The sequence below is a fragment of the Mobula birostris genome, chromosome 12 (assembly GCF_030028105.1).
Source record: "Mobula birostris isolate sMobBir1 chromosome 12, sMobBir1.hap1, whole genome shotgun sequence".
Classification (NCBI taxonomy): domain Eukaryota; kingdom Metazoa; phylum Chordata; class Chondrichthyes; order Myliobatiformes; family Myliobatidae; genus Mobula; species Mobula birostris.
In genome coordinates, this window is record NC_092381.1 from 67,654,631 (window position 1) to 67,678,762 (window position 24,132).

At 39.6% G+C, this 24,132-nt stretch overlaps 1 protein-coding gene across 2 annotated transcripts in view; it reads right to left on the bottom strand.

Annotated features, from left to right (window-relative positions):
* Positions 1 to 3,200: 3,200 nt before the first annotated feature.
* The window catches only part of hmcn1 (hemicentin 1), a 514,861-nt gene continuing 493,929 nt past the window's right edge, over positions 3,201 to 24,132 (bottom strand). For both annotated transcript variants that reach the window (XM_072273998.1, XM_072273996.1), the window contains exons 100-107: positions 22,632 to 22,766; positions 21,898 to 22,011; positions 21,553 to 21,678; positions 18,225 to 18,353; positions 11,352 to 11,693; positions 6,704 to 6,823; positions 5,108 to 5,234; positions 3,201 to 3,992 (exon numbers count right to left, since the gene is read on the bottom strand). In XM_072273998.1, the coding sequence (XP_072130099.1) occupies positions 3,626 to 3,992; positions 5,108 to 5,234; positions 6,704 to 6,823; positions 11,352 to 11,693; positions 18,225 to 18,353; positions 21,553 to 21,678; positions 21,898 to 22,011; positions 22,632 to 22,766 (1,460 nt within the window). In that variant the 3' untranslated portion in view covers positions 3,201 to 3,625. The remainder of the gene's footprint in view (positions 3,993 to 5,107; positions 5,235 to 6,703; positions 6,824 to 11,351; positions 11,694 to 18,224; positions 18,354 to 21,552; positions 21,679 to 21,897; positions 22,012 to 22,631; positions 22,767 to 24,132) is intronic.

Here is a 24,132-nt window from a genome sequence, read left to right on the forward strand (position 1 = left end):
AGTGTTATTAACAGAGTATTCAGTCGAATTTCTTGCTGTGAGAAGCACCAGTAAGTTGTGCCCAAGTTCAGTAGCATCTTCTTAAACCAGAAGTCCTTCATGTTACGACCACTGCTTCCTAAGGTCTCCTAAATATTAAGCTCCCTAATCAAATCTGGTTCATTACATAGTTCCCAATCCAGAATTGCTTTTCCCCCAGTGGGCTCAACCACAAGCTGCTCTAAAAGTGTCTTACAAATCCCATCTCCACCTCCTCCCTCACCACATTCAGGGCCTCAAATAGGCGACACTTTACCTGCCTGTCTCTCAGTGTCATCTATTGTAACTAGTGCTCCCATTCTACATTGCTGAGTCCTGATGTAGGTGAGGGACCATTTCATTGAGCACCATTACCCCGGCCGCTGCAAAAGACACAATCTCCTGGTATCGTCCCATTTCAATTCAGCTTCCCATTCCCATTCTGACATAACAGTCCATGACCACCTCTACTGCCACGATGAGGCTGTACCCAGCTTCCCCGCGCCTGGTCTCACCTATCGCCTGCCAGGTGTATTCCCTTCCCCTCTCTACCTGTTTATTGTGGCTTCTGCCCCTTTTCTTTCCGGGTCTGATGAGGGGGCTTGGCCCGAAACACCCACTGTTTATTCCTGTGTTGATGCTGCCTGTCTTGCTGCGTTTGTACAGCATTTGTCTGTGCTACTCAAGACTTTCAGTATCTGCAGACTCTTTTGCGGTGGAAGTAGATTAAGGTAGCTTATATGCACTGATTGTGCGCCCATAAAGTGACACTAGGCTCTATGTAAGGTGACTGATGGGAAATAATAAAGTGGTGGTGGAGGTGTTGTTAAGTCGTACTAATTGGGGAAAGTAACTGTTTTTGAGTCTGGTGGTTCTGGTGTGAATGCTAGGTAGCCTCCTCCCTGATGGGAGTGGGACAAACAGTTCATGAACGGTGTGTATGGGATCTTTCAGGATGATGCTGTCCCTTTTCCAGTGCCTTTCTGTGTACATGTCCTTGATAGTGGGCAGGCTGGAGCCAATGAAGTGTTGGGCTGTTTTGTCTACCCACTATAGAGCCTTCCTGTCTGCCACCGTGCAGTTTTTGTACCAAGCAGTGATACAGCTTGTTGGGATGCTCTCTGTTGCGCACCTATAGAAGGATGCAAGTATGGATATGCAAAGTCCAGCTCTCTTCATCCTCCTCAGAAGGTAGAGATGCTGGGGAGCTTTCTTGACTGTTTTCCATGTATTCTGGGACCATGGAGAGATTGTGTGTGATGTGCACTCCCAGGAGCTATGCTGCCATTGTAAACGGGGTGTGAGTGCTGTGAGTTCTCCTGACGCTGACAATCATCTCCTTTGTCTTGTTGACATGATATTTATACATTGACAGAAGTTTCTGAGACATCAAAGCAGTTAAAATGTTACCTTACATTTTTCACATAACATCATTTGTTCTATATTTTTGCCCATTCAATAAATCAATCCATATGCCCCCAAATCTCTGCATTCTCCTGACAGCCTGAACTGTTATCTTCTTTTGTGTCATCAGCAAACCTGCTATATTAACTGAATCCCCTCATTCACATCAGTGATATAGGTCGTCAACAGCTGGGGCTCAGCATCAGTGACACTGCATGTTCTGATGAATGTTCTCAGCCCGAAACGTTTCCTGCTCACTCCTTTCCATAGAAGTTGTTTGCCCTGCTGAGTTCACCCAGCATTTTGTGTGTGTTACTTTGGAAAAATGATCCATTTATTCCTACTTTTATTTTCTATTAATTAATGTATCCTCAATCCATACCAACATATAACCCAATACTATGCACTATAAGTTAATGTACTAACTCCTTTTACAGCAAGTTGTTAAAGGCCTGATGTTCAAACACAGTATCAATTGGTGTCCCTTTGTATACTCTATTAAGTATAATTGCAAAAAAAAACAAAAGGTTTGTCAAACATGATTGCCTTTCAAATATCCACATTGACTCTTTCCAGTCCTGTTACCATTTTCCTTTCTAGAGACTTAATAATATATTCCAGAAATTTCCCTGCTTTCTCTCTCCTCTTCTCAGATAATGGTGAGTGTGTTTGAATCTTGCAACACTGGGCATAATTCCCTTGTTATTAATAGGATTTTAATAAGCTGTCAGTAGCTGTGACGTACTTGCATGTTGTCCTATTAAGAGTGGCTAAACAGGTTCAGTCTGTTTTCTTCTGAATGAAAGATGAACATTTTGAAACAAAACAAGAGCCCAAGGGGCATTACAGATTAGATGGCAAGATGTTTTCACAAGTGAGATTGTCTTAAGGTAGTGGCCAATTATTTAAGAATGAGAGATACAGGAATTTCTTTTTAGCAGAGAGTGAACCTTTGGAATTCATTATCTTGAGATTTATGAAGGCTAACTCATTAGAAGTATTTAAAGTGGAAGTAGACAGATTTTTCTTTAAAAGATAGGTAGATTGAAAGTTCTGAGGACACTTCCTGACAATGTATTCCATCTGCCACTTCTTTGCCCATTCTCCTAATCTGTTTAAGTCCTTCTGTAACCTCTATGCATCCTCAACACTACCTGCCTCTCCGCCTATCTTCGTATCATTCGCAGACTTGGCCACAAAGCCATCAGTTCTGTCATCCAACTCATTTACACATAAAGTAATAACAAGTGGTCCCAGTACAGTCCCTAGTGGAACACCACTAGTCACTGGCAGCCAACCAGTAAAGACTCCCCGTTTTTTCCCAATCTTTGCCTCCTGCCAATCCAGGTGAGTACCTTTCCTGAAATGTCAGGGGCTGTTAACTTGTTAAGCAACCTCATGTGTGGCACCTTATTAAAGGCCTTCTGAATATGCAAGTACACAACATCCACTGATTTGGTGGTGGTGGTGGTGGCATAACTATAGGTTCAGAGAAATGTATACAATATACATCCGGAAATTTTTTCTTCACAAACATCAACGAAAATTATTTAGCACTTGCAGGAAGATCTGATCACAGTTTAGGTCATATTTGTGCAGAAAATAGAAAATTCTGCAGGGTTTTCAGACTTTCTAGCACCACTGTGTACAATGCGTGGATAATGTCTTTATCCCCAGTCAGGTTTTGGATGGTTAAAGTATAATAACCCAATCAATAGTTTAGTGATCTTTGACTGCAACATTTAATAAGGGTAAATAAATGGAGTGCTCACAAGAAGTTAGAAAGGTGTGATCATTTATTACACTTCAGCCTTTGTGGGTAAAAAATAAATGATCCATAGGTAAATGCATATAAAATACACAGAATTGTTCATATATACATTTCATAAAAATAGAATACATCTTGATATTTGACTCCCAGAACTTGTCGCTTTCTTATACAGTGTAATGACTTTAAATGGCAGGTGGTCATTTGATCAGAACTTTGTTAATCATTCCACTGCTGAGAATGACCATTTGTCTCCCTTGTTCAAACAGCTTAGTAAAGCGTAGCCTGCTGCTTGCAACTTTCAGCTTGCATACTGCCAAAACGTAGCACCATTTTCACAACTGTATTAGACAATGGCAGATTTCAAATCTGTGCTTCCGGTTGATTTGACTCCTTTTTATTTGGGTGAATAAAAACTATATGTCGTAGTTTATTTTAGTATGGGTATGCTGACACTGCTATATAAACTATAAAAGTAGTCTGATATTCAATGTTTCCATTTGCACTGTATGATGAAGCTCGTACTTTCATCCTGTACGTCTGAGGCTCCTGTAGCGGTTTAATTGTGAATACAACTCCTTTCATGTTTTCATCTCGAATTGCGAAAGGTAGCAGTGGGTCCTCATCAACCACGTAGAAGACAGTTCTGGGATGCATCACTCCATCATGAGTATAAGCCACCAGACGGATAAGATCCTGGTTAGCGGCAATACCAAATGGAAGGGCAACAAGTTTATACTCCAAGGCATACGGACTGAGAGCACACTCCAGATTATTGGGCGGACAGTTTTTCAGGCAAAATCTACAAAACAAATACGTATTTCAATTCACAGGCTCGAAGAAGGAGAAAAGACTGATTCACTCTATCATTATTATTATGAAAGGAAGCACTGTTTCCAAATTTATTCCATTTTGCTGTTGATGCCCCTGTCTGTGACATAGGTTAATCACTCCAAAAAGCAGCTTTAGATCCATTAGATCTATATTGAACTGGTGTGAACCTGTACCCACTTACCTGATTTAATTTGGTTTTCACTGAAATATTCTTAAATTTGAGCTACTGGGCTCTGGCTCATGAATTCAACCTTCCTGTATTCAACCTAACACCACCAGTTTCTCTGGAATTTTGTTTTACATTTTGGAGCAAATATTTGAATTAGAAAAGAACAATGCAGTAAACCCTAGACACTGAATATCAAGGCAGACAAAAAATTTGAAATGCATAGTATGTCCTCCCATTCTCAACTGTCTAGCATATTATCAATTACATTTTTTAAGAAGCTAATGGGAGCTGGAAGGAGAATGACATTGGATATAGAAAACAATAATCCTTTCAGTCCTTTTATAACTTTTAGTCACAATATTTCAGAAAATTTTTTCATGCAAGTGTATAAACTTGTTTAAGCTATTGAAGTGAGTCATAATTCAAAACAACACAATCACAAACATTTCATGTGTGACTTAAGGATTGTATGATTGCTTTCTGGTTGACAGCTTCATTGGGCAAACTATAAGAAGGAAATGTTAATAATTATCATCCTCATGCAGTATTCTACTGGGAAATCCAGTTAATTAGGATTTGATCAGCTCCTCCATAGACCGTTTGTTTATAAAGCAAAACAGAACTTCCTATCTTGTCTCTTCTAATTAGACACGAATATTGAAAATAAATATAGGGGATTATTTAAACTAACCTCCTGTAAGAAATTTTAGTCTTCAAAGAATGTGCTGATACATATACTTCTAAACCTTGATTTGCTTAAAAAGAATCAGGAGAACAATAGGAATGAATGGGAAATAATTTGTTAACTGGATGAGAAGTTGATAACCAGTTTCCTCTGTACATGTAAAAATGATATAAAACAGGGTAACAAAAGATAACAGTAGAACAAAGCTAATTGCATTTGTGAATCATACCCGGTAACTGGATCTCGCTGGTAGTTGGGTGGACATGGTGTGTCTATGCACTGGTAACTGCCTCTCATATTAAAACACATACGATTCACTCCACAATAGATGTTTTGTTCCAGACATTCATCAACATCTGCAGATGCCAGAAAAGAAAATATTACCGCAATGTTTAAAATTGCTTAAAATATGTGAGTGCTTATGACTGGAACATATCAAAAATAAATGAATTTTTCACTATTAGATTAAATTTTTATATTTTTTCACTGAAAAATTAAGGGGCATGAAGATCTTCAAGAGCCTACTAATGAAAGCCATAGGACTGGAGTTGTTGAGCTTTGTTAAAATAACAGATATATATCATTATATAGGAAACATGGATGTTCTGCTGTTTAAGATTGAAAGTAGTATCAGTTTTGTAAATTTTAATGCAATGTTTGACAACTAAAGCAAAATATGATGGATGTAAGACTATGCATATGTAACATCTATTACTGTTTCTTTTTCCCAATCTGTATAATCCTTTGCCCTTCATCTGATTCCAGTAACACATTTTTATTATTCTTTTCTCTCTCAGGTTTTCAAGAGAGTCCAAAAATACAGGTGTAGTTCAAGTTAACTTTAAGTGAGACATGTACGTGTCATGTGGTAGCGTGATGACTTATGCAATTAATATATTTTATATATAACCTGTAATTAATTATTTAACAGAACAAGAATGCTTAACCAAACAATGTATACAAGATTACTTAAATATTATTGAAATATTAAATGCACAACAGCTTCCTCTTAAATCCATCCATGGTATTCACTTCAATTACTTATCGTGAGGAAATATACTCTCTTAGTATGGTGCTTCTGCATTTTCCGCCTAGTTCAAATGTGAATTTTAACATTTGTAACCTTTGCTTTTGGTTTTAGACAAGTGGAAGTAGCAACTTCAGCGAAGTTGTGTCAGGAAAATAACTATTTTAAGCATTTGGCTGGTGAGTCTACATCATAAATACTATCTCTGGGTCTGGTCAAATTAATTGATATGAATTGATTTGTCAGGTGAAGAAAGATTAAGTGATTTGGTTCTGTATCATCTTAAAAGAGGTTTCATTGATACCCACCAAATTTCTATTCAGCTTGTTATATGGGTACGAGAATGTTATTTCACTAACTGGGGTTCTTGGAACAAGTGGTGTAGTGGAAGCAAGCCAATGTGGTGAACTGATACCGAATGTAAGTTGCTTTTACCTTTGCTCAACAGTCACAGTATCAAAATAAGGGGTTAACCATTCAGTATTGGGATGAGAAGAAATTTCTTCATCCAGAAGCTGGTGAAACCTTATTTCTCTTCCCAAGGGAGTTTTTGAGGCTCAGTTGCTGCGCATATTTAAGATAGACTGGTAATATATGTAGCTATCAAGGGATGTAGTGTTAACACAGGAAAATAGTATTAGGGTAAATGATCAGCCATGATCTTAGTGAGACCACAGCATGTACAAGGAGCTAAGTGTCCTCCTCCTATTTCAGATGTGATTTTCTTAATCAATGTATCAACAATGAAAGTAATAACTGCACAAGTTATGACCAGGGACTTGTAAGACTCCACCCTACCATGACATGCTTTTCCATTGGACATGAGCCTGTATCCACTGGGGCAGAGACATTGGTAGCTCCCTGCTGTGTTCTTGCAGTCATGCTGACAAGGTTCCTTGTTTTCACATTCATCAATATCTGTGAATAGAAAAGCTGACATTCAGTAAGATCAGGTAGGTATTAATCACAATCAATGATTAACAAATGAAGGTGGTCTTCAATGACAGAATTTCTGCTATTGTTTAGATAGAATTCATGATTTAATAGATATTCAGGCATGAACTTTGCTGCATTATTGTTTAAAAATTAATATAAAGCTTAATAGAATGAAATAAATTTTAAAAAGGATTGTATTTACTCTGGAAAATTTGCCCTGTCTGAAATAGGAGAATTAAAAAAAAATTGGTCACTTTCCCACTTCCTCCAAGTTCTTCCTTTTCCTCTTCCCACAAATGTTAAGCTGCAAGCAGCCTTCTACCAGCTGTTTCGAGGGCTTGCTTTTCATAAGTGAGAACAGACATTGTTAGCTAGAAACCTATTCTGTAGTGAAGTGGTCATAGTCTCGTATGTGCATGTCAAAGGCTAGTGTGCAAAGGAGCAGCTGAACATATATCAGTGATGCACTGCCTCTGTAATGCAGATGAAATAGTAAAAATGACAATAATAAAGAGTTTGTGTTGAAGAAAGAGCATGGGTCCAAAATAGGATTTGGCTATCTTCCTATGACCTGTCCTTGGGTGCCCGTTCTGATCTTACTGCTGACGTGGGTACATCCTTACTTTAAGTAGGAATGATGACTGATACATAGAAACATAGAAAATAGGTGCAGGAGTAGGCCATTCGGCCCTTCGAGCCTGCACCGCCATTCATTATGATCATGGCTGATCATCCAACTCAGAACCCCGCCCCAGCCTTCCCTCCATACCCCCTGACCCCCGTAGCCACAAGGGTCATATCTAACTCCCTCTTAAATATAGCCAATGAACTGGCCTCAACTGTTTCCTGTGGCAGAGAATTCCACAGATTCACCACTCTCTGTGTGAACAAGGTTTTCCTAATCTCGGTCCTAAAAGGCTTCCCCTCTATCCTCAAACTGTGGCCCCTCGTTCTGGACTTCCCCAACATCGGGAATAATCTTCCTGCATCTAGCCTGTCCAATCCCTTTAGGATTTTATACGTTTCAATCAGATCCCCCCTCAATCTTCTAAATTCCAACGAGTACAAGCCCAGTTCATCCAGTCTCCCTTCATATGAAAGTCCTGCCATCCCAGGAATCAATCTGGTGAACCTTCTTTGTACTCCCTCTATGGCAAGGATGTCTTTCCTCAGATTAGGGGACCAAAACTGCACACAATACTCCAGGTGTGGTCTCACCAAGGCCTTGTACAACTGCAGTAGTACCTCCCTGCTCCTGTACTCGAATCCTCTCGCTATAAATGCCAGCATACCATTCGCCTTTTTCACCGCCTGCTGTACCTGCATGCCCACTTTCAATGACTGGTGTATAATGACACCCAGGTCTCGTTGCACCTCCCCTTTTCCTAATCGGCCACCATTCAGATAATAATCTGTTTTCCTATTTTTGCCACCAAAGTGAATAACTTCACATTTATCCACATTAACTTGCATCTGCCATGAACTTGCCCATCCACCCAACCTATCCAAGTCACCCTGCATCCTCTTAGCATCCTCCTCACAGCTAACACTGCCACCCAGCTTCGTGTCATCCGCAAACTTGGAGATGCTGCATTTAATTCCCTCGTCCAAGTCATTAATATATATTGTAAACAACTGGGGTCCCAGCACTGAGCCTTGCGGTACCCCACTAGTCACCGCCTGCCATTCTGAAAAAGTCCCGTTTATTCCCACTCTTTGCTTCCTGTCTGCTAACCAATTCTCCACCCACACCACTACCTTACCCCCAATACCGTGTGCTTTAAGTTTGCACACTAATCTCCTGTGTGGGACCTTGTCAAAAGCCTTCTGAAAATCCAAATATACCACATCCACTGGTTCTCCCCTATCCACTCTACTAGTTACATCCTCAAAAAATTCTATGAGATTCGTCAGACATGATTTTCTTTTCACAAATCCATGCTGACTTTGTCCGATCATTTCACCGCTTTCCAAATGTGCTGTTATCACATCCTTGATAACTGACTCCAGCAGTTTCCCCACCACTGACGTTAGGCTAACCGGTCTATAATTCCCTGGTTTCTCTCTCCCTCCTTTTTTAAAAAGTGGAGTTACATTAGCCACCCTCCAATCCTCAGGAACTAGTCCAGAATCTAACGAGTTTTGAAAAATTATCACTAATGCATCCACTATTTCTTGGGCTACTTCCTTAAGCACTCTAGGATGCAGACCATCTGGCCCTGGGGATTTATCTGCCTTCAATCCCTTCAATTTACCTAACACCACTTCCCTACTAACATGTATTTCGCTCAGTTCCTCCATCTCACTGGACCCTCTGTCCCCTACTATTTCTGGAAGATTATTTATGTCCTCCTTAGTGAAGACAGAACCAAAGTAATTATTCAATTGGTCTGCCATGTCCTTGCTCCCCATAATCAATTCACCCGTTTCTGTCTGCAGGGGACCTACATTTGTCTTTACCAGTCTTTTTCTTTTTACATATCTATAAAAGCTTTTACAGTCCGTGTTTATGTTCCCTGCCAGTTTTCTCTCATAATCTCTTTTCCCCTTCCTAATTAAGCCCTTTGTCCTCCTCTGCTGAACTCTGAATTTCTCCCAGTCCTCAGGTGAGCCACTTTCTCTGGCTAATTTGTATGCTTCTTCCTTGGAATTGATACTATCCCTAATTTCTCTTGTCAGCCACGGGTGCACTACCTTCCTTGATTTATTCTTTTGCCAAACTGGGATGAACAATTGTTGTAGTTCATCCATGCAACCTTTAAATGCTTGCCATTGCATATCCACCGTCAATCCTTTAAGTGTCATTTGCCAGTCTATCTTAGCTAATTCACGTCTCATACCTTCAAAGTTACCCCTCTTTAAGTTCAGAACCTTTGTTTCTGAATTAACTATGTCACTCTCCATCATAATGAAGAATTCCACCATATTATGGTCACTCTTACCCAAGGGGCCTCTCACAACAAGATTGCTAATTAACCCTTCCTCATTGCTCAAAACCCAGTCCAGAATAGCCTGCTCTCTAGTTGGTTCCTCGACATGTTGGTTCAAAAAACCATCCAGCATACATTCCAAGAAATCCTCTTCCTCAGCACCTTTACCAATTTGGTTCACCCAATCTACATGTAGATTGAAGTCACCCATTATAACTGCTGTTCCTTTATTGCACACATTTCTAATTTCCTGTTTAATACCATCTCCGATCTCACTACTACTGTTAGGTGGCCTGTACACAACTCCCACCAGCGTCTTCTGCCCCTTAGTGTTACGCAGCTCTACCCATATCGATTCCACATCTTCCCGGCTTACGTCCTTCCTTTTTATTGCGTTAATATCTTCTTTAACCAGCAACGCCACCCCACCTCCCCTTCCTTCATGTCTATCCCTCCTGAATATTGAATATCCCTGAACGTTGAGCTCCCATCCCTGGTCACCCTGGAGCCATGTCTCTGTGATCCCAACTATATCATAATCATTAATAACAATCTGCACTTTCAATTCATCCACCTTATTACGAACGCTCCTTGCATTGACACACAAAGCCTTCAGGCGCTCTTTTACAACCTTCTTAGCCCTTATACAATTATGCTGAAAAGTGGCCCTTTTTAATGCTTGCCCTGGATTTGTCGGCCTGCCACTTTTACTTTTCTCCTTAGTACTTTTGATGCCTTCTATATTTAAACATTTCGGATGGCAGAATGTCCCATCATCCTTAAATTATGCTCAGTGGCCACTGCCATCTCTGCTTTGCCATTGCTCTAAAGCAGCCCATTGCTCAAGGGCAGATCCCATTGGGAACAGTCTCCTTAAATCTAAAAGTCTCACTCTTAGATCTCTGTTTGTCTGCACAGTAACCACAGCATACTTTCAAAGTCCTTGGAAGACACAATGCTGTCTATGCCCATCTACAAGACAAGTTTGCAGTGCTGGTTTCCTGAACAGAACTGTTTTAACAATTGTTTAAGTGCATGAAAATTTCTAGCCATTTATTTTTATTGTGTGTTATGGGACTCTGTAAGCACATCTGTTTTCTAAGTATCAAATTTCAGTTCCCACACATCAAGTCATTCAGGATGTTGAAATGCATCTAACTGATACATAGATTCCTTTTCACTCGAAAATTAAGTATATTAATGACTTACTGAAACAGCAAGCCCACTGGTTCAGTAGCAGAATGAAAACTATTTGTACGTTTTTTATTCACTTAGATCAGTTCAGACTGGACCCTGAGGCTATGCTGATGTTGCGGTTAATGCATATTCAGACTTCGGGAAAAATACCATGGCTTTATAAAATCAAATGACGAAGGTATATTATGACAGAAGGAAAATAAAAAATTACATTGCTCATAACCTGAAGGCAAAAGATGAGTTAGATTAGTGAACATAATCAAGAAGCAATTTCCTGTGCAGTGATACTTCAGCTTTCCAGCCTTAAATACATTTTATTAATATTTTTCCAGCTTATATTACATAAAAATGAACAGTTTTCATTTACAAAGGGTGATGTTTACCTATGCAATTGCCATGCTTTGCCTCATAGCCTTCAGGGCATGTTTTTCTAATGCTCTTGCCAGTCCTGGAGAAAGGTGCATGGTAAAGGCTTCCGTAGCCCATGTGGGATCTATACTGCCAGGTCTGATTAAAGTGTTGCTGTTGCTGGATGAAGGAACCCACACTGGGGAAATGGCCAAAATTATAAATTCCCCTATACTTTGGCAATCTTTCTAATCCAGCGCAAGATTTCCCATCACCTAACAAATGTTGTCCAGGTGGACACACGCACTTGAAGCTGCCAGGTGTGTTGATGCACTGGTATGCACAAGGTTTAGGCACCTGTTCACATTCGCCAATGTCTGCTCATATGACATGGGTCGCAGCATAACATACCATGAAATGGAAAGAAAAGAGAACACAGAAAAAGAGGATCAGTTTGGATAACACAGTAAGCCTATCATACATAGAGTAATCTGATTTTACAGGTAGGATTTAGAATAAAGAGACTTTCAACACAGTATTATCTGTTTGACAGGAACATGTATAATGTGAATGTCTCTGACTGAGGCACATTTCCAACCTGCCTTACTTTTTGAACAATAATATTTCTGATGCAACCAGGTGTTACGGGAGTTTAAATGAACATATTACTAGGAGAGCTACAGACTGGTTATGAATTTTAGACCTTTTTGACCATAAAACATAAGACCAAGGAGCAGAATTAAGCCATTTGACCCATCGAATCTGCTCTGCCATTCCATCATGACTGATTTATCACTCTCAACCTCATTCTCCTACCTTCACCCTGTAACCTTTGATACTCTACTAATCAAGAACTTATCAACCTTCGCTTTAAATATACGCATTTGAAATGGACGTCTCTCTATTCTGAGGTTGTGCCCTCTGGTCCTAGACTCACCCACTATAGGAAACATCCTCTCCACATCCACTCTAACTAGACTTTTCAATATTTGATAGTTTACAATGAGATCTTCCCTCATTTTTCTAAACTGCTGTGAGTACGGGCTAGGAGACATCAAATGCTCCTCATGCATTAATCCTTTCATTCCAGGAATTATTCTTGTTAAACTCCTCTGGACCCTATCCAATGCCAGCACATCTTTCTTAGATAAGGGGCCAAAAACTACTTGCATTACTCCAAGTGTGGTCTGACCAATGCTTTATAAAGCCTCAGTATTACACCTTGCTCTTATATTCTGGTCCTCTTGAAATGAATGCTAATATTGCATTTATCGTCCTTACCACCAACTCCACTTGCAAGTTACCCTTTAGGGAATCCCGCAAAGGACTCCCAAGTGCCTTTGCATCTTTGATTTTTGAATTTTCTCCCCACTTAGAAAATATTATTTATTCCTTCTACCAAAATGCATGACCATACCCTTCCTGACACTATATTACATCTTTCACTTCTTTGCCCATTCTCCCAGTTGGTCTAAGGCCTTCTGCAGGCTCCCTGCTTCCACAACACTACCTGCTCTTCTAGTGTCCCCTTCCAATCAACTTTGACCAGCTCCTCTTTCGTACCTCTGTAATTCCCTTTACTCCACTGAAATACTGATACATCTGATTTTAGCTTTTCCCTTTCAAACTACAGGATGAATTCTATCACTGTAGAATTTCTCCTAAGGGTTCCTTTACTCTAAGCTCCCTAAACAAATCTGGTTCATTACACAATACCCATTCCAGAATTACCTTTCTGCTGGTGGGCTCAACCACAGGCAGCTCTAAAATGCCATCTCTTGAGTATTCTACAAATTCCATCTCTTGGCTTCCAGCACCCAATCTACCTATATATTAAAATCCCTATGACTATTGTAACATTGCCCTTTTTACATGCCTTTTCTCTCTCCTGTTGTAATTTGTATCCCACATCCTGGCTACTGTTTGAAAGCCTGTATATAACTCCCATCAGGGCTTTTTACTCCTGCAGTTTCTTAACCCTGTCTACAAGGATTCCACATCTTCTGATTCGATGTCACCTCTTTCTATGGATTTGATTTCTTTTTTTTTACCAACAGACCTATCCCACCCTCTCTAGCTAACTGTCTGAACTTTCGATACAATATGTATCCCTGGATGTTAAGCTCCCAAATATGATCTTCTTTCAGCCACAATACATCTACATCATTCCATATACAGTATGCATTCAAATATAACACCTTCAGTCCTGGTCCTGGATTAATCACCCTTCTTTATTTTGCTCCCATGTTACCCTTCAGCTCTTCCCAATTTTGTCCTGTCCTTCTTCACAGTCTCACAACACACTGCATCTACTTGTATACCTACTGACCCGTCCTCAGCCTTATTACTTCGGTTCACATCCCCTGCCTAAATAGTTTAAACCTTCCCCAACGGCTCTAGCAAACCTGTCCGCAAGGATATCAGTCCCCCTCGGGTTCAGGTGTAACGTGTCCTTTTTATACAGGTCCTTCCCCAGGAGAGAACCCAATAATCCAGAAATATGGAACTCTGCCCCGCACCAATCCCTCCTAATCGTCCTATTCTTATGCTCACTGGTGCGTGGCATGGGCAGCATCCAGAATTACTATCCTGGATGTCCTGCTTTTCAGCTTTCTACCTAACTCCCTATATTCTCTCTTCAAGACCTCCGCCCCTTTTCCTACCTATGTCATTGGAGCCAATACGTACTGTGACTTCTGGTTGCTCACTCTCCCCATGTAGAATGCTGTGAACCCAATTTAAGATATCCTTGACCCTGGCACCCAGGAGGCAACATACCATCCGGGTGTCTCTTTCTCATCCATAGAATTTCCTGTCTGTTCCTCTAACTATGGAGTCGCCCATCACCGCAGCACTCCTCTTCTCCCCTGGCCCCTTCTGAGCTACAGCGCCAGACTCAGTGTTAGAGTCCTGAACTCTGCACCTTCCCCCGATAAGTCATCATCCCCAGTACCGAAAGTGGTATACGTACTTATTATTGAGGAAAATGGCCACATAGGCACCCTGCACTGGCCTCCTATTCACTTCCCCCCTCCTGACAGCCATCCAGCTATCTGCCTCTTGCAATTAGGGGTGACTACAGCCCTTTAGCTCCTACCCATCAAGTCCTCATTCTCCCGTAGGAGCCAAAGATCACTGAGCATGGTTTCTAATTATACCATCCTGAGTTGGAACTTAGAGATGGCATGTGGTTAAATAACTGCAGGATGAATCTTGGCTTAATCATCTTGTAATTTTATTTTTTTAAAGTAATTATCTGCTCATTTTAAGTGAATCTTGGAGTTCTTTCCATTTCTGACATCCATGATCACTTGTAACATTGTCCCTCCATTTATAACCTTATAAAAGAATCGTACAAGAGAACTGGTGTGGAGTTTTATTTCTATTTAAAATGCATGCATGACAAATGAAAAGTTGCTAAATAGTACCAAATTATGAGTACTTCTAAGCAACTGTAAGTTTAGTGTTTTGGCAGTTTAATGCAGTTCAAAAAAATCTGACATCTTTCCTTCATCAAGTGGATAACACAGGTTTGTTACATGAGGCTGTGATTAAAGCAACACTAGTGATGTTGTTCATTGGATTGCGAATGTTAGTTAAAACCTAGCAGCTTGTGTATCATTGTTAAACACGAGATATCAAATGTAAAAATAGAACATTGATAAAATCAAATTTCTGATCCTGATCTACAGAAAATAACCACAAATAGGAATAAGCTGTACGATCATCTAATGATCCCGGACAAATATTACTTTGGAAAGATCTGATAACAACTTTGAAAACTAATAACTTAGCATGGTGAAAACCATGTCAATAGTAAAACAGTAATTGATGATGCACTGTAAGTACAATATTAAACTGTTATAACAGCTAAACATTAAAATAGAAGAATGAATAATCATTACTAATTATTTTGGACAATATTCTAGAATAAAAATAGTTGAATTTAAATATTCAAATAACTAATTGCCATACATTGTAAGTATACATTGGGCACCATGGTAGCATAGCGGTTAGGGCGATGCTATTACAGGCCGGGGCGTTCTGCAGTTCAGAGTTCAATTCCACCACTGTTCTATAAGGAGTTTCTGTATGTCCTCCTTGTGGAATGCATGGGTTTCGCCCTGGTTTCTCCCACAATCCAAAGGCATACTGGACTATATACGCACAGTCTATATTTGTTTGCATGTGGTTTTGTATATACAAGGACTGGGCCTCAAAGCCATGGATTTGCCTAATGGGAGTTGGGCGTTGGACGTGGACTAGGCCTCAAAGCCACGGTGTCGCTTAGCAGGTTAATAAGCACCAAAACCACACAGCATTCTCCTACAGGTAATGTGGGATCTGTGAACATAGAATGTGAACGTGTACCTTCAGCCACAGGTTGAAGGACAGTTAATGAGCAGCACATTCCAAATTAGGAAATGCAAATTAGAATTGTGAATTCAATGTCAAATCGTACATAAGGTTAAATAAAATGAAGGAAAGAAAGACCAATATCAAGAGAAGGATAAAAGAAAGTGAAGAGAAGTAAAACGAATACTTATTTGAAAATAAAGAAATTAGAATCTACAATTGTTAAAAAAAATACACTGAGATCTTATTAGTAATCATCAAGCTAATGCAATAGAACAAACAAGCCCTATTCTTCCCCATGTTTGGTAGATGGATAACATTTAAGTCCACCATTCCCTATATGTCAATGCAGTCTCTCAGCAAGTCACCTGTATAGCACTGGAACTGGAGGCTACTGGAACAGCAACTTTCTGATTCGATGTTTAGCTGTACATGTGCATACATTCACAAAGGTGCAAGTTGTACAGAATTTCTTTCGGTGAACGCTTTTAACCTCAACATTATTTCTGCAGCAAAATCCACCTCATTTGTCTTTGGGGAAGAGACAATGAAGGCTTGTGGCTTGCCGTATTTTGCTGGCTGGTCCTTTTCAAACAGTGGATCACAGAAACCTTTGCAAAATTAGGACATTAACTAACAGTGGGAACATTTAGAAAAACAGCCAGCAACAGAAAATACCATTACAGAAAGTATATTAAGATTAAAAAATCTGTAACCAAAATTATAATTAGGATTTGCGCAGGACCCTTATGTGTCTGAAATAGCACTTCTTTGGTTAGTATTGACTAGATGCTCTGAATGGACCCTGTTTTTGGTTAGTACGGACAAGATGTTCTGAATGGCCCCTGTTTATACTGTAAACCTCTATGAAGTTGTTTTCTTTGCCCTCCAACCCTACTAAAAGGTTGAAACTTCTAAATCTAGAAACATAGTGTATATTGATTTGATGTAATTTAAGACCTATTAGTTTATCAGCTCTTGTTGGCAAGATTCTGGAGTCTATAATCAAAGAAGGAACAGTTGGTCATATAGAGAAGCTTAATGTAATCAAATTAAGTCCACATTGTTTATGAAAGATACATTTGCTGGGAATCTTTGAGGATGTAAAGAGCAGAGATGATAGAGGGGAACCTGCAAGTGCAGTAAATTATAAGTTTAAGAAGGCTTTAGATAAGGTGCCACAACAGGCTAGTGAACAAGAGTACACTGTATCAGGGGGAATGTGTGTGGATTAAAGATTGATTATCACATAAAAGACAGAGTTGCATTATTTCTTTCACAGGCTGAAAGGATGCAACTATTGGTGTGCCCCAAGGACCAGTTCTTGGTCCTCAATTAGATACAAATTATATCGATGATCTGAAAGAGGGTTGAGTGTAAGGGATTCAAGATGGCTGACAATGTGGAAATAGGTGGGAACACGATTGAACGTGTAAGAGGCAATTTGGTACATAGTTGAATGTGGGAAAGCGTGAAGTTAGATTCCATGAACCAGAGCGTATAAAGTGTCTAAATGGAGAGAGAATGCAGATGAGTGAAGTACTGACTGACCTGGAGGTACCTGCACACAATAGGCAAAAAAAAAAGAACATAGCAGGCAGGAGCATCAAGCAATCCAGAAGCATTTTGGCCATTATTGTAAACAGGTTGAAATTTGGAAATGAGAAAGTATTGTTACAGTTTTACATAATACTGCTGAGGACATACTTGAAATACTCTGCACAATTGTTGGTCATCTTATTTAAGAAAGGATATATTGGCATTGGTGGCATTGAATTCCAAAGAAATTCATTAAACTAATTCATTGAATGGAAGGCTTATCTTAATCACCAACTAAAGAAATAAGATCTATATTCTTTGAACTTAATTAAGGGTGTTTTTAGCGAAACACACAAGATCCATGGGGGTATGAGAGGTTAGATATTGAAATGTTTCCAGTCTTGGGAGAACCTTAAATGTTGGACAGTTACAAGAGTAGGGAATAACACACATGTGTAGAAATAATTTTTCATGGAGATTATTGGAGAATCTCTGGAAATATCTTCCCAGAGGTTTGAGGAGGTGAGACACTGGGAGTATTGGAAGAGGAAGTAGAAACATTTTTGAAAGATGGGGAATTGGTACCAAAGAGCTGAAGTCTAGGGCAAGTCAGCCATGTTTACTGTGAATGGTGGGGCAGTCCTGAGGCGTCAGGTGGCATCCATCTGCCCTTAGTTTCTTGTACTATAGTCTGAGAACTTCTGGAGCACTACTGGTTAAAAGAAGTGTGAAGCAATTAAAAGTAAAGTTTTTGATATAACTAAAACTCCAGCTTTGTCTTGCATCAGTAAAAGAAAATGAACAATAGCCTACGGCCACTCCACCTTCCCCTCCCCCTCCTCGAACAATTTCGACTGGTTTAATGCTATACCCAGCCATCTAACCCAATGATGATAAATTTCTATACTTTTCTTCCTCTGGTTACCTGATTTTCTTAAAAAAACAATCTGATCTGGTTTAACATACCAATGTTATATGAAAAAGGAAAACAATAATTACTAAATTTTACTGACCAGTGCAGGGCCTTCCAACTCCCTGCGACCTGTAGCCTCGTGGACAAACACAACGGTAGCTTCCTCGAGTATTTTCGCAAATCTGGTTGTAACGACATTGATGGGTGCCATCTTTACACTCATTGATATCTATAGAGAAAAATGTATCAATGAAAACTGCATCAATGCAGAACGTACTGTATCAAACTCATTTTTATTATGGAGAAGGTGCAATGTTTGCTTCACAGATAACATTTCTTCATGCAGAACACTCTTTTTATGAACTGTGTTAAGACATAAAGGCTTTTCACGCTATTTGACCCAGTAAATTCAGTTTGTCATTTCATTCAGTTTAGCATTTAGATTGGTACCTGGAGTGGTAGGGTTTAGAGGGATATGGGGGATTGGGACTGGTTGGGTGGACTTACTGGGCTGAAGGGAGTGTATGCATGCCATATTGCCCTCTGTCTCTGACTATCTTAACTAAAATAGGATTAACACTTCAGGTTAAAGATGCTGCCTAACATGCTATTTCCTAAATCTGCAATATTTTGCTTCAGTATTTTGAGAAACTCCACAAAGAATTCAAATTCTATCAATCAATCAATCAATCAATAACTGTATTTTGCAATTCCTCTGACAGCAGAGATTGACAACAGGTGACTATCCTGAAAATAGGCAGCCAGCAGTGGAAAAGTGGATAGTCATTGTATGAAACAGAGGCTGTAAGCCCTGCAGTTCCTCAATCTATTCTGTTATTCTCTTTGTGAAATACATGAACAGTTCTATACTGCATCCACTTTCCTCCCCACTCCTGTTTTTGATGAACAATCTACCAATTTTTGTCTTGCATACACTGATTGATTAGCCATAGGCTCTAGTGATAGAAAATTCCAAGGACTTAAAGCATAGAAGTATGCATCTCAGTCCCAAATAGCTGATGCTCTCTCCTCATTCCGCTACCCAGTTTCAGACACACCAACCAGAAGAAAGAGTCTCGTGGCATCTACCTCATCAACCCCCTTTAGAACCTTGAGCTTTAATGAGGTCACCTTCCACTTTTACAAACTGTAGATAAAGATCAATAATTTCCACTGAGTCTTTCTGTTTAATACAACCCCTCAGCCTAGGGATCAGTTGAGTGAATCCATGTTACACTGGTTCTCAGCAAGACATCTCCCTCTTTGTCCAGAGCCTGTTGACTGCTCATAGGAATCCATGTGTAGCCTCAGAAAATATGAACACAATTGTAGCAAGACTTCCTTACTTTGGTACGATTGTGCACCATTATTTTTTTGCTATTGTGCCATTTTAAAGCCAGTTCTGTTCCTCACACCTTCCTTTCACTTTCCATTGTGTCTTGCTTTCTTATGCAATCCATGACCTCAGTGCTCACTTTCTCACCTAATTCGGTACCACCCACAGTTTTGGGTATTCTAGCACAGTCCAGGTATTGTTGCAGCTTGAACACTATTGAACTGTCATCAATCTCACTCCTGTGCTCTGTCCTGCTAGGTAAGGTAAGGGATGGGCTGGCTATGGAGGGTTGGATTACAGTCTAAGGGGCGGAAGTAGAATTGGTTACCAGCAGAAGAGTCATGCATACTTTGGGCAGGGGAAATATTGATGATGTTGTTGGTTGGGGTTGGTGACTGAGAGAAAGGAAGAATGTAATGGCACTTGGTATCATGAGATCCCTGTCCATTGCAGTGTTGAGAAACAAGGTTGTCCTAGAAGTGTCCAACTGGTTCAGGCACGATGTGGGCATATTTCCCCAATAATGCTTCAGGAGGAGCATTACATGAGGATTGATGTCATTTTATGTAGTTCTGCTATTAAATTCATGTCATTTACAGAAGCTTGAACCAGAAGAGCCTGGTCAAATTTCCCAAAGATCACAATTTGACCAAGCTTTATTTCAAGCATGTTCCAGTGCAGCAAAAGAAAAAAAAAGACTTTCAGATGGAGGGTAATAATGGAATTCCATATGAATTTCTAGGCCATGGTCCCATAATCCCTATAAATGGTGATAAAAGGCTCCATACTGATCCCTAAGATCCTAAACACCTGTCAAATATAAAAAGGATTTGTTTATCATAGCGATTCCCATTGTGCCAGTCTCTTCAGAGGCTAATAATATCTCCATACTTTGACTTCTTATGTTAGATCAACAGTCTTTGGTACCTTATTCAAAATCCAGATATAACACATGCATTGATTCTCCCTTAAATACCTTCTGGTTGCCTTCTCAATGAATTAATCTCATCATTTATGATTTCTCTTTCATCATGTCGACTCTCATATTTTGATTTTCTAAGTAAGCTCAGTGTTAACTCATCCTTTATAACAGATAGCAGCAACTTCCTGTTAATTATGTCCATGTTCCCTAGTTTCTCATGCATTTTTAAATAATAATGCCACATTTGCTACCTGCTTCCAAATAGACAAAACATCTTCAGAGCTTAGAAAACTTTGGAAGATCACCAATCTATTCATGATGTCCACAGCTAACTCTAGGAGAACCCTAGGAATGTAGTATATCACTCCAGGGATTTGCTAGTTTCTAATGTGCTTTATTTTCCCCATCTGCATTCTTGTACTCGCTTTTGTCCAGCTGAACCAATTTACAGTTAAGCTTTTAGATGGACACTCACTACCCTCAGTCCTCCCTCCATCTCCAAACAAAACACAGGCAGGAAATTGTTTAAGCACTCAGTTTCCATCCTTAAACGTGCCATCAGAGCCCAACTGCAATTATCTTAAAAACCTACTGGCAGCTTCAAGCAATCCTTCCTTTAAGCATTATACAGTATTCTTTAAAGGATATTTCACCAGAGAGCTAGGTTTTTGTTACGATTTTGTGCTCAGGCAAAATAGCAGTATTCCCCTATACCCACAAAAGTCTTTAGCTGACTACAGCTGCCTTGTTTTCCCAGGAGCTCCTTGAGGCAAATCTATGCAGCCAAAATAGCAGAACATTAATATATCTCTTAAAGAGTTTTTTTTTTGGTGGGGGTGGCGTAAAGGTGGCACAACAAAATTCTCAGACAATTTCTACCACCAGTTCCTTCCCAGGGATGAAGCAATTTAAATTTATTCCCTCTAATCTTGACTAGGTTAATGCAATATATTAGAAAGGTTAATGAATCCTGGCTCAAGGTAATTAAGTGTTATAAGCCTTTAAGGCATTGATGATTCTGAGGTGCAACTGCACTAAATACTAGCTTTACTAACTTTTTAAACAAACTGCAGTGTCAGCATCTATTGATGCAGAAAAAATATGATCCATTTTATTCCAAACTACTACCAATGCTTAGAAATCAGAGCAAACACACTGCTTCAAACTTACCAATACAGCTTCCATTTTCAGCTTTGGTCATTCCACTTGGACACAGATCAATGCACCGAAATCCCCCTCGAGTGTTCTTGCATTGTTGATCAGGACGGCATACATTCTGTCTGCACTCATTGATATCTGCATAGTACAATCAATACAAGGTCTGCGGCGTTGATGCTTGTGAATTGTAGCTTTTATAGAGCTTTTAGCAATTAACTTTATTGGAATCCATTGTGTGAATAACCGCCTTTTAAAATTTGCTCATTTCTGCAATGTTTACATATTGTTTTTTTTTCTGCTTGCAGACAAGTTGGAATAATGATGGTTAATGTAAAGTTTCCTACACTTTGTACCTACCCATACATCTTCTCCCTCTTAACTGATAGCCTCTGTTGCATGCGCACCGGTAGCTCCCAATAGTGTTCAGACAACGATGTTGACAAGGATTAAATTCTTGACATTCGTTGATATCTGGCCCAAAGTAAAAGAAAATTATTTCATTTTGTATGCCAAGGTTTGCTTGGTTCACTCTTGCAGAGGCTAAAGTTCTATTATGCAAAATTACTACTTCATCTGAAATAGGATAATTCTCCAAAGCACACTCTGAAGGAATAGGCAAGAAAAAGTAATTAATTAAACCTTCCACTGTCAAGAGTCCACATCCTTTTTATAATGTAGTTGACACAGCTGGAACTTTGCATCCTGGTTAGATACTAATAACAATGGCCACAAACTAGAAATAATTTTATACTGAAAAACTGAATTAAAATAAAATGATGAACTAAACTGTTTTTTTCTCAAATCAGAATGAATACAAAACATGGTGGAATGGAGGAGAATTGATTCAAGTTGTCAAAGCTGTTCCTTCCATTTTTTCTCCTTTAATGCTGAATGGATAGGTTGTCTGTTTGGATCATTTCCCTAGGTCCATATAAACTAATAGCTTGAGGGATATTTTAATATGGATTGTTTATAGTGGTCACAGTTAATTTTCCCACCCTCCCTCTAACCACACGTGCACTGGAAAGCAAGACCCAGAATGTGGCAAATATTCCTTGTGAATTGTTTCAAGGGATGTAAAACAATAATACCTTGGCAACTTAACCCCTCTGGAGTCCGACTGAAGCCAATACTGCACCTCATTATGCAGCGATATGAGCCAATGGTATTTTCGCAGTCTTGTCCTGCACGACAAATGCGACCACTTGAAGCACATTCATCAATATCTGAAAAAAAACAATGACTAGTGTTAGTGGTTTAGTTTCACAATGATTTGAGGAAGGTTCAAGTTATCTCTCCAGGTAGAGGAATTGTTTATAAGACCATAAGAAATAGGAGCAGATTTAAGCCATCCAGCCCATCGAATCTACTCTGTTATTCTATCATAACTGATTTATAATCCCTCTCAACCCCATTCTCCTGTCTCATTTTCCTCATCTCTTTTCTAAATGGATGTCCCTCTATTCTGAGGTTGTGCCCTCTGGTCCTGGACTCTAGCACCATAGGAAACACCCTCTCCACATCCACTTTATCTAGTATTTTCAATATTTGAAAGGATTCAATGAGATCCCTCCCCCACTGCCCGCACTTTCTTCTAAACTCCTGCAGTACAGGCCCAGAGCCATCAAACACTCCTCTTATGTTAACCATTTAATTCCTGGGATTATTCTCATGAACCTCCTCTGGACCCTCTCCAATGCTGGCACATCTTTTCCTAAATAAGAGGCCCAAAACTGCTCACTGTGTGGTCTGACCAATGCCTTATAAAACCTCAGCATTACAATCTTCTTTTTGCATTCTAGTCCTTTCGAAATGAATGCTAACATTGCATTTGCCATCCTTACTACTGACTCAACCTGCAAATTAACGTTTAGAGAATCCTGCACAATGACTCCCAAGTCCATTTGCACCTCTAAGTTTTGAATTTTTTTCTCCATTTAGAAAATAGTCCATGCCTTTGTTCCTTCTACCAAATTGCATGACCATGACTTCTCTACACTATATTCCATCTGCCACTTTGTATTTGGAGTTACATGACAAAATAGGCCAAAGTCAGCATGGTTTCCTGAAGGGGAAATCTTGCCTGCCAAATCTGTTGGAATTCTTTGAGGAAATAACAGGCAGGAGAAACAAAGGAGAATCAAGGCTGTTGTTCATCTGGATTTTCAGAAGGCCGTTGACAAAGTGCTGCACATGAATCTGCTTAACAAGGTAAGAGCCCATGGTATTACAGGAAAGATGCTAGCATGGATAGAAGATTGGCTGATTGGCAGGATGCAAAGACAAGGAATAAAGGGGCCTTTTCTCATTGTGCTGCAGGGATTGGTATTGGGATTGCTTCTATTCACGTTATATGTCAATGATTTGGATGAAGGAATTGATGACTTTGTGGCTAAGTTTGCAGATGATACAAAGATAGATGGAGGGGAAGATGGTATTCAGGACGGTAGGGTGTCTGCAGAAGGACATACAGATTAAGAATTACAGTTGGAATGATAAACAGTTACAAAAGTGGTCTTGGTATCCTACTTCTGATAACTAGTTTCTGAAATCAATGCAAGCAAATACTGAGAGAGAACTACAAATCAGTAC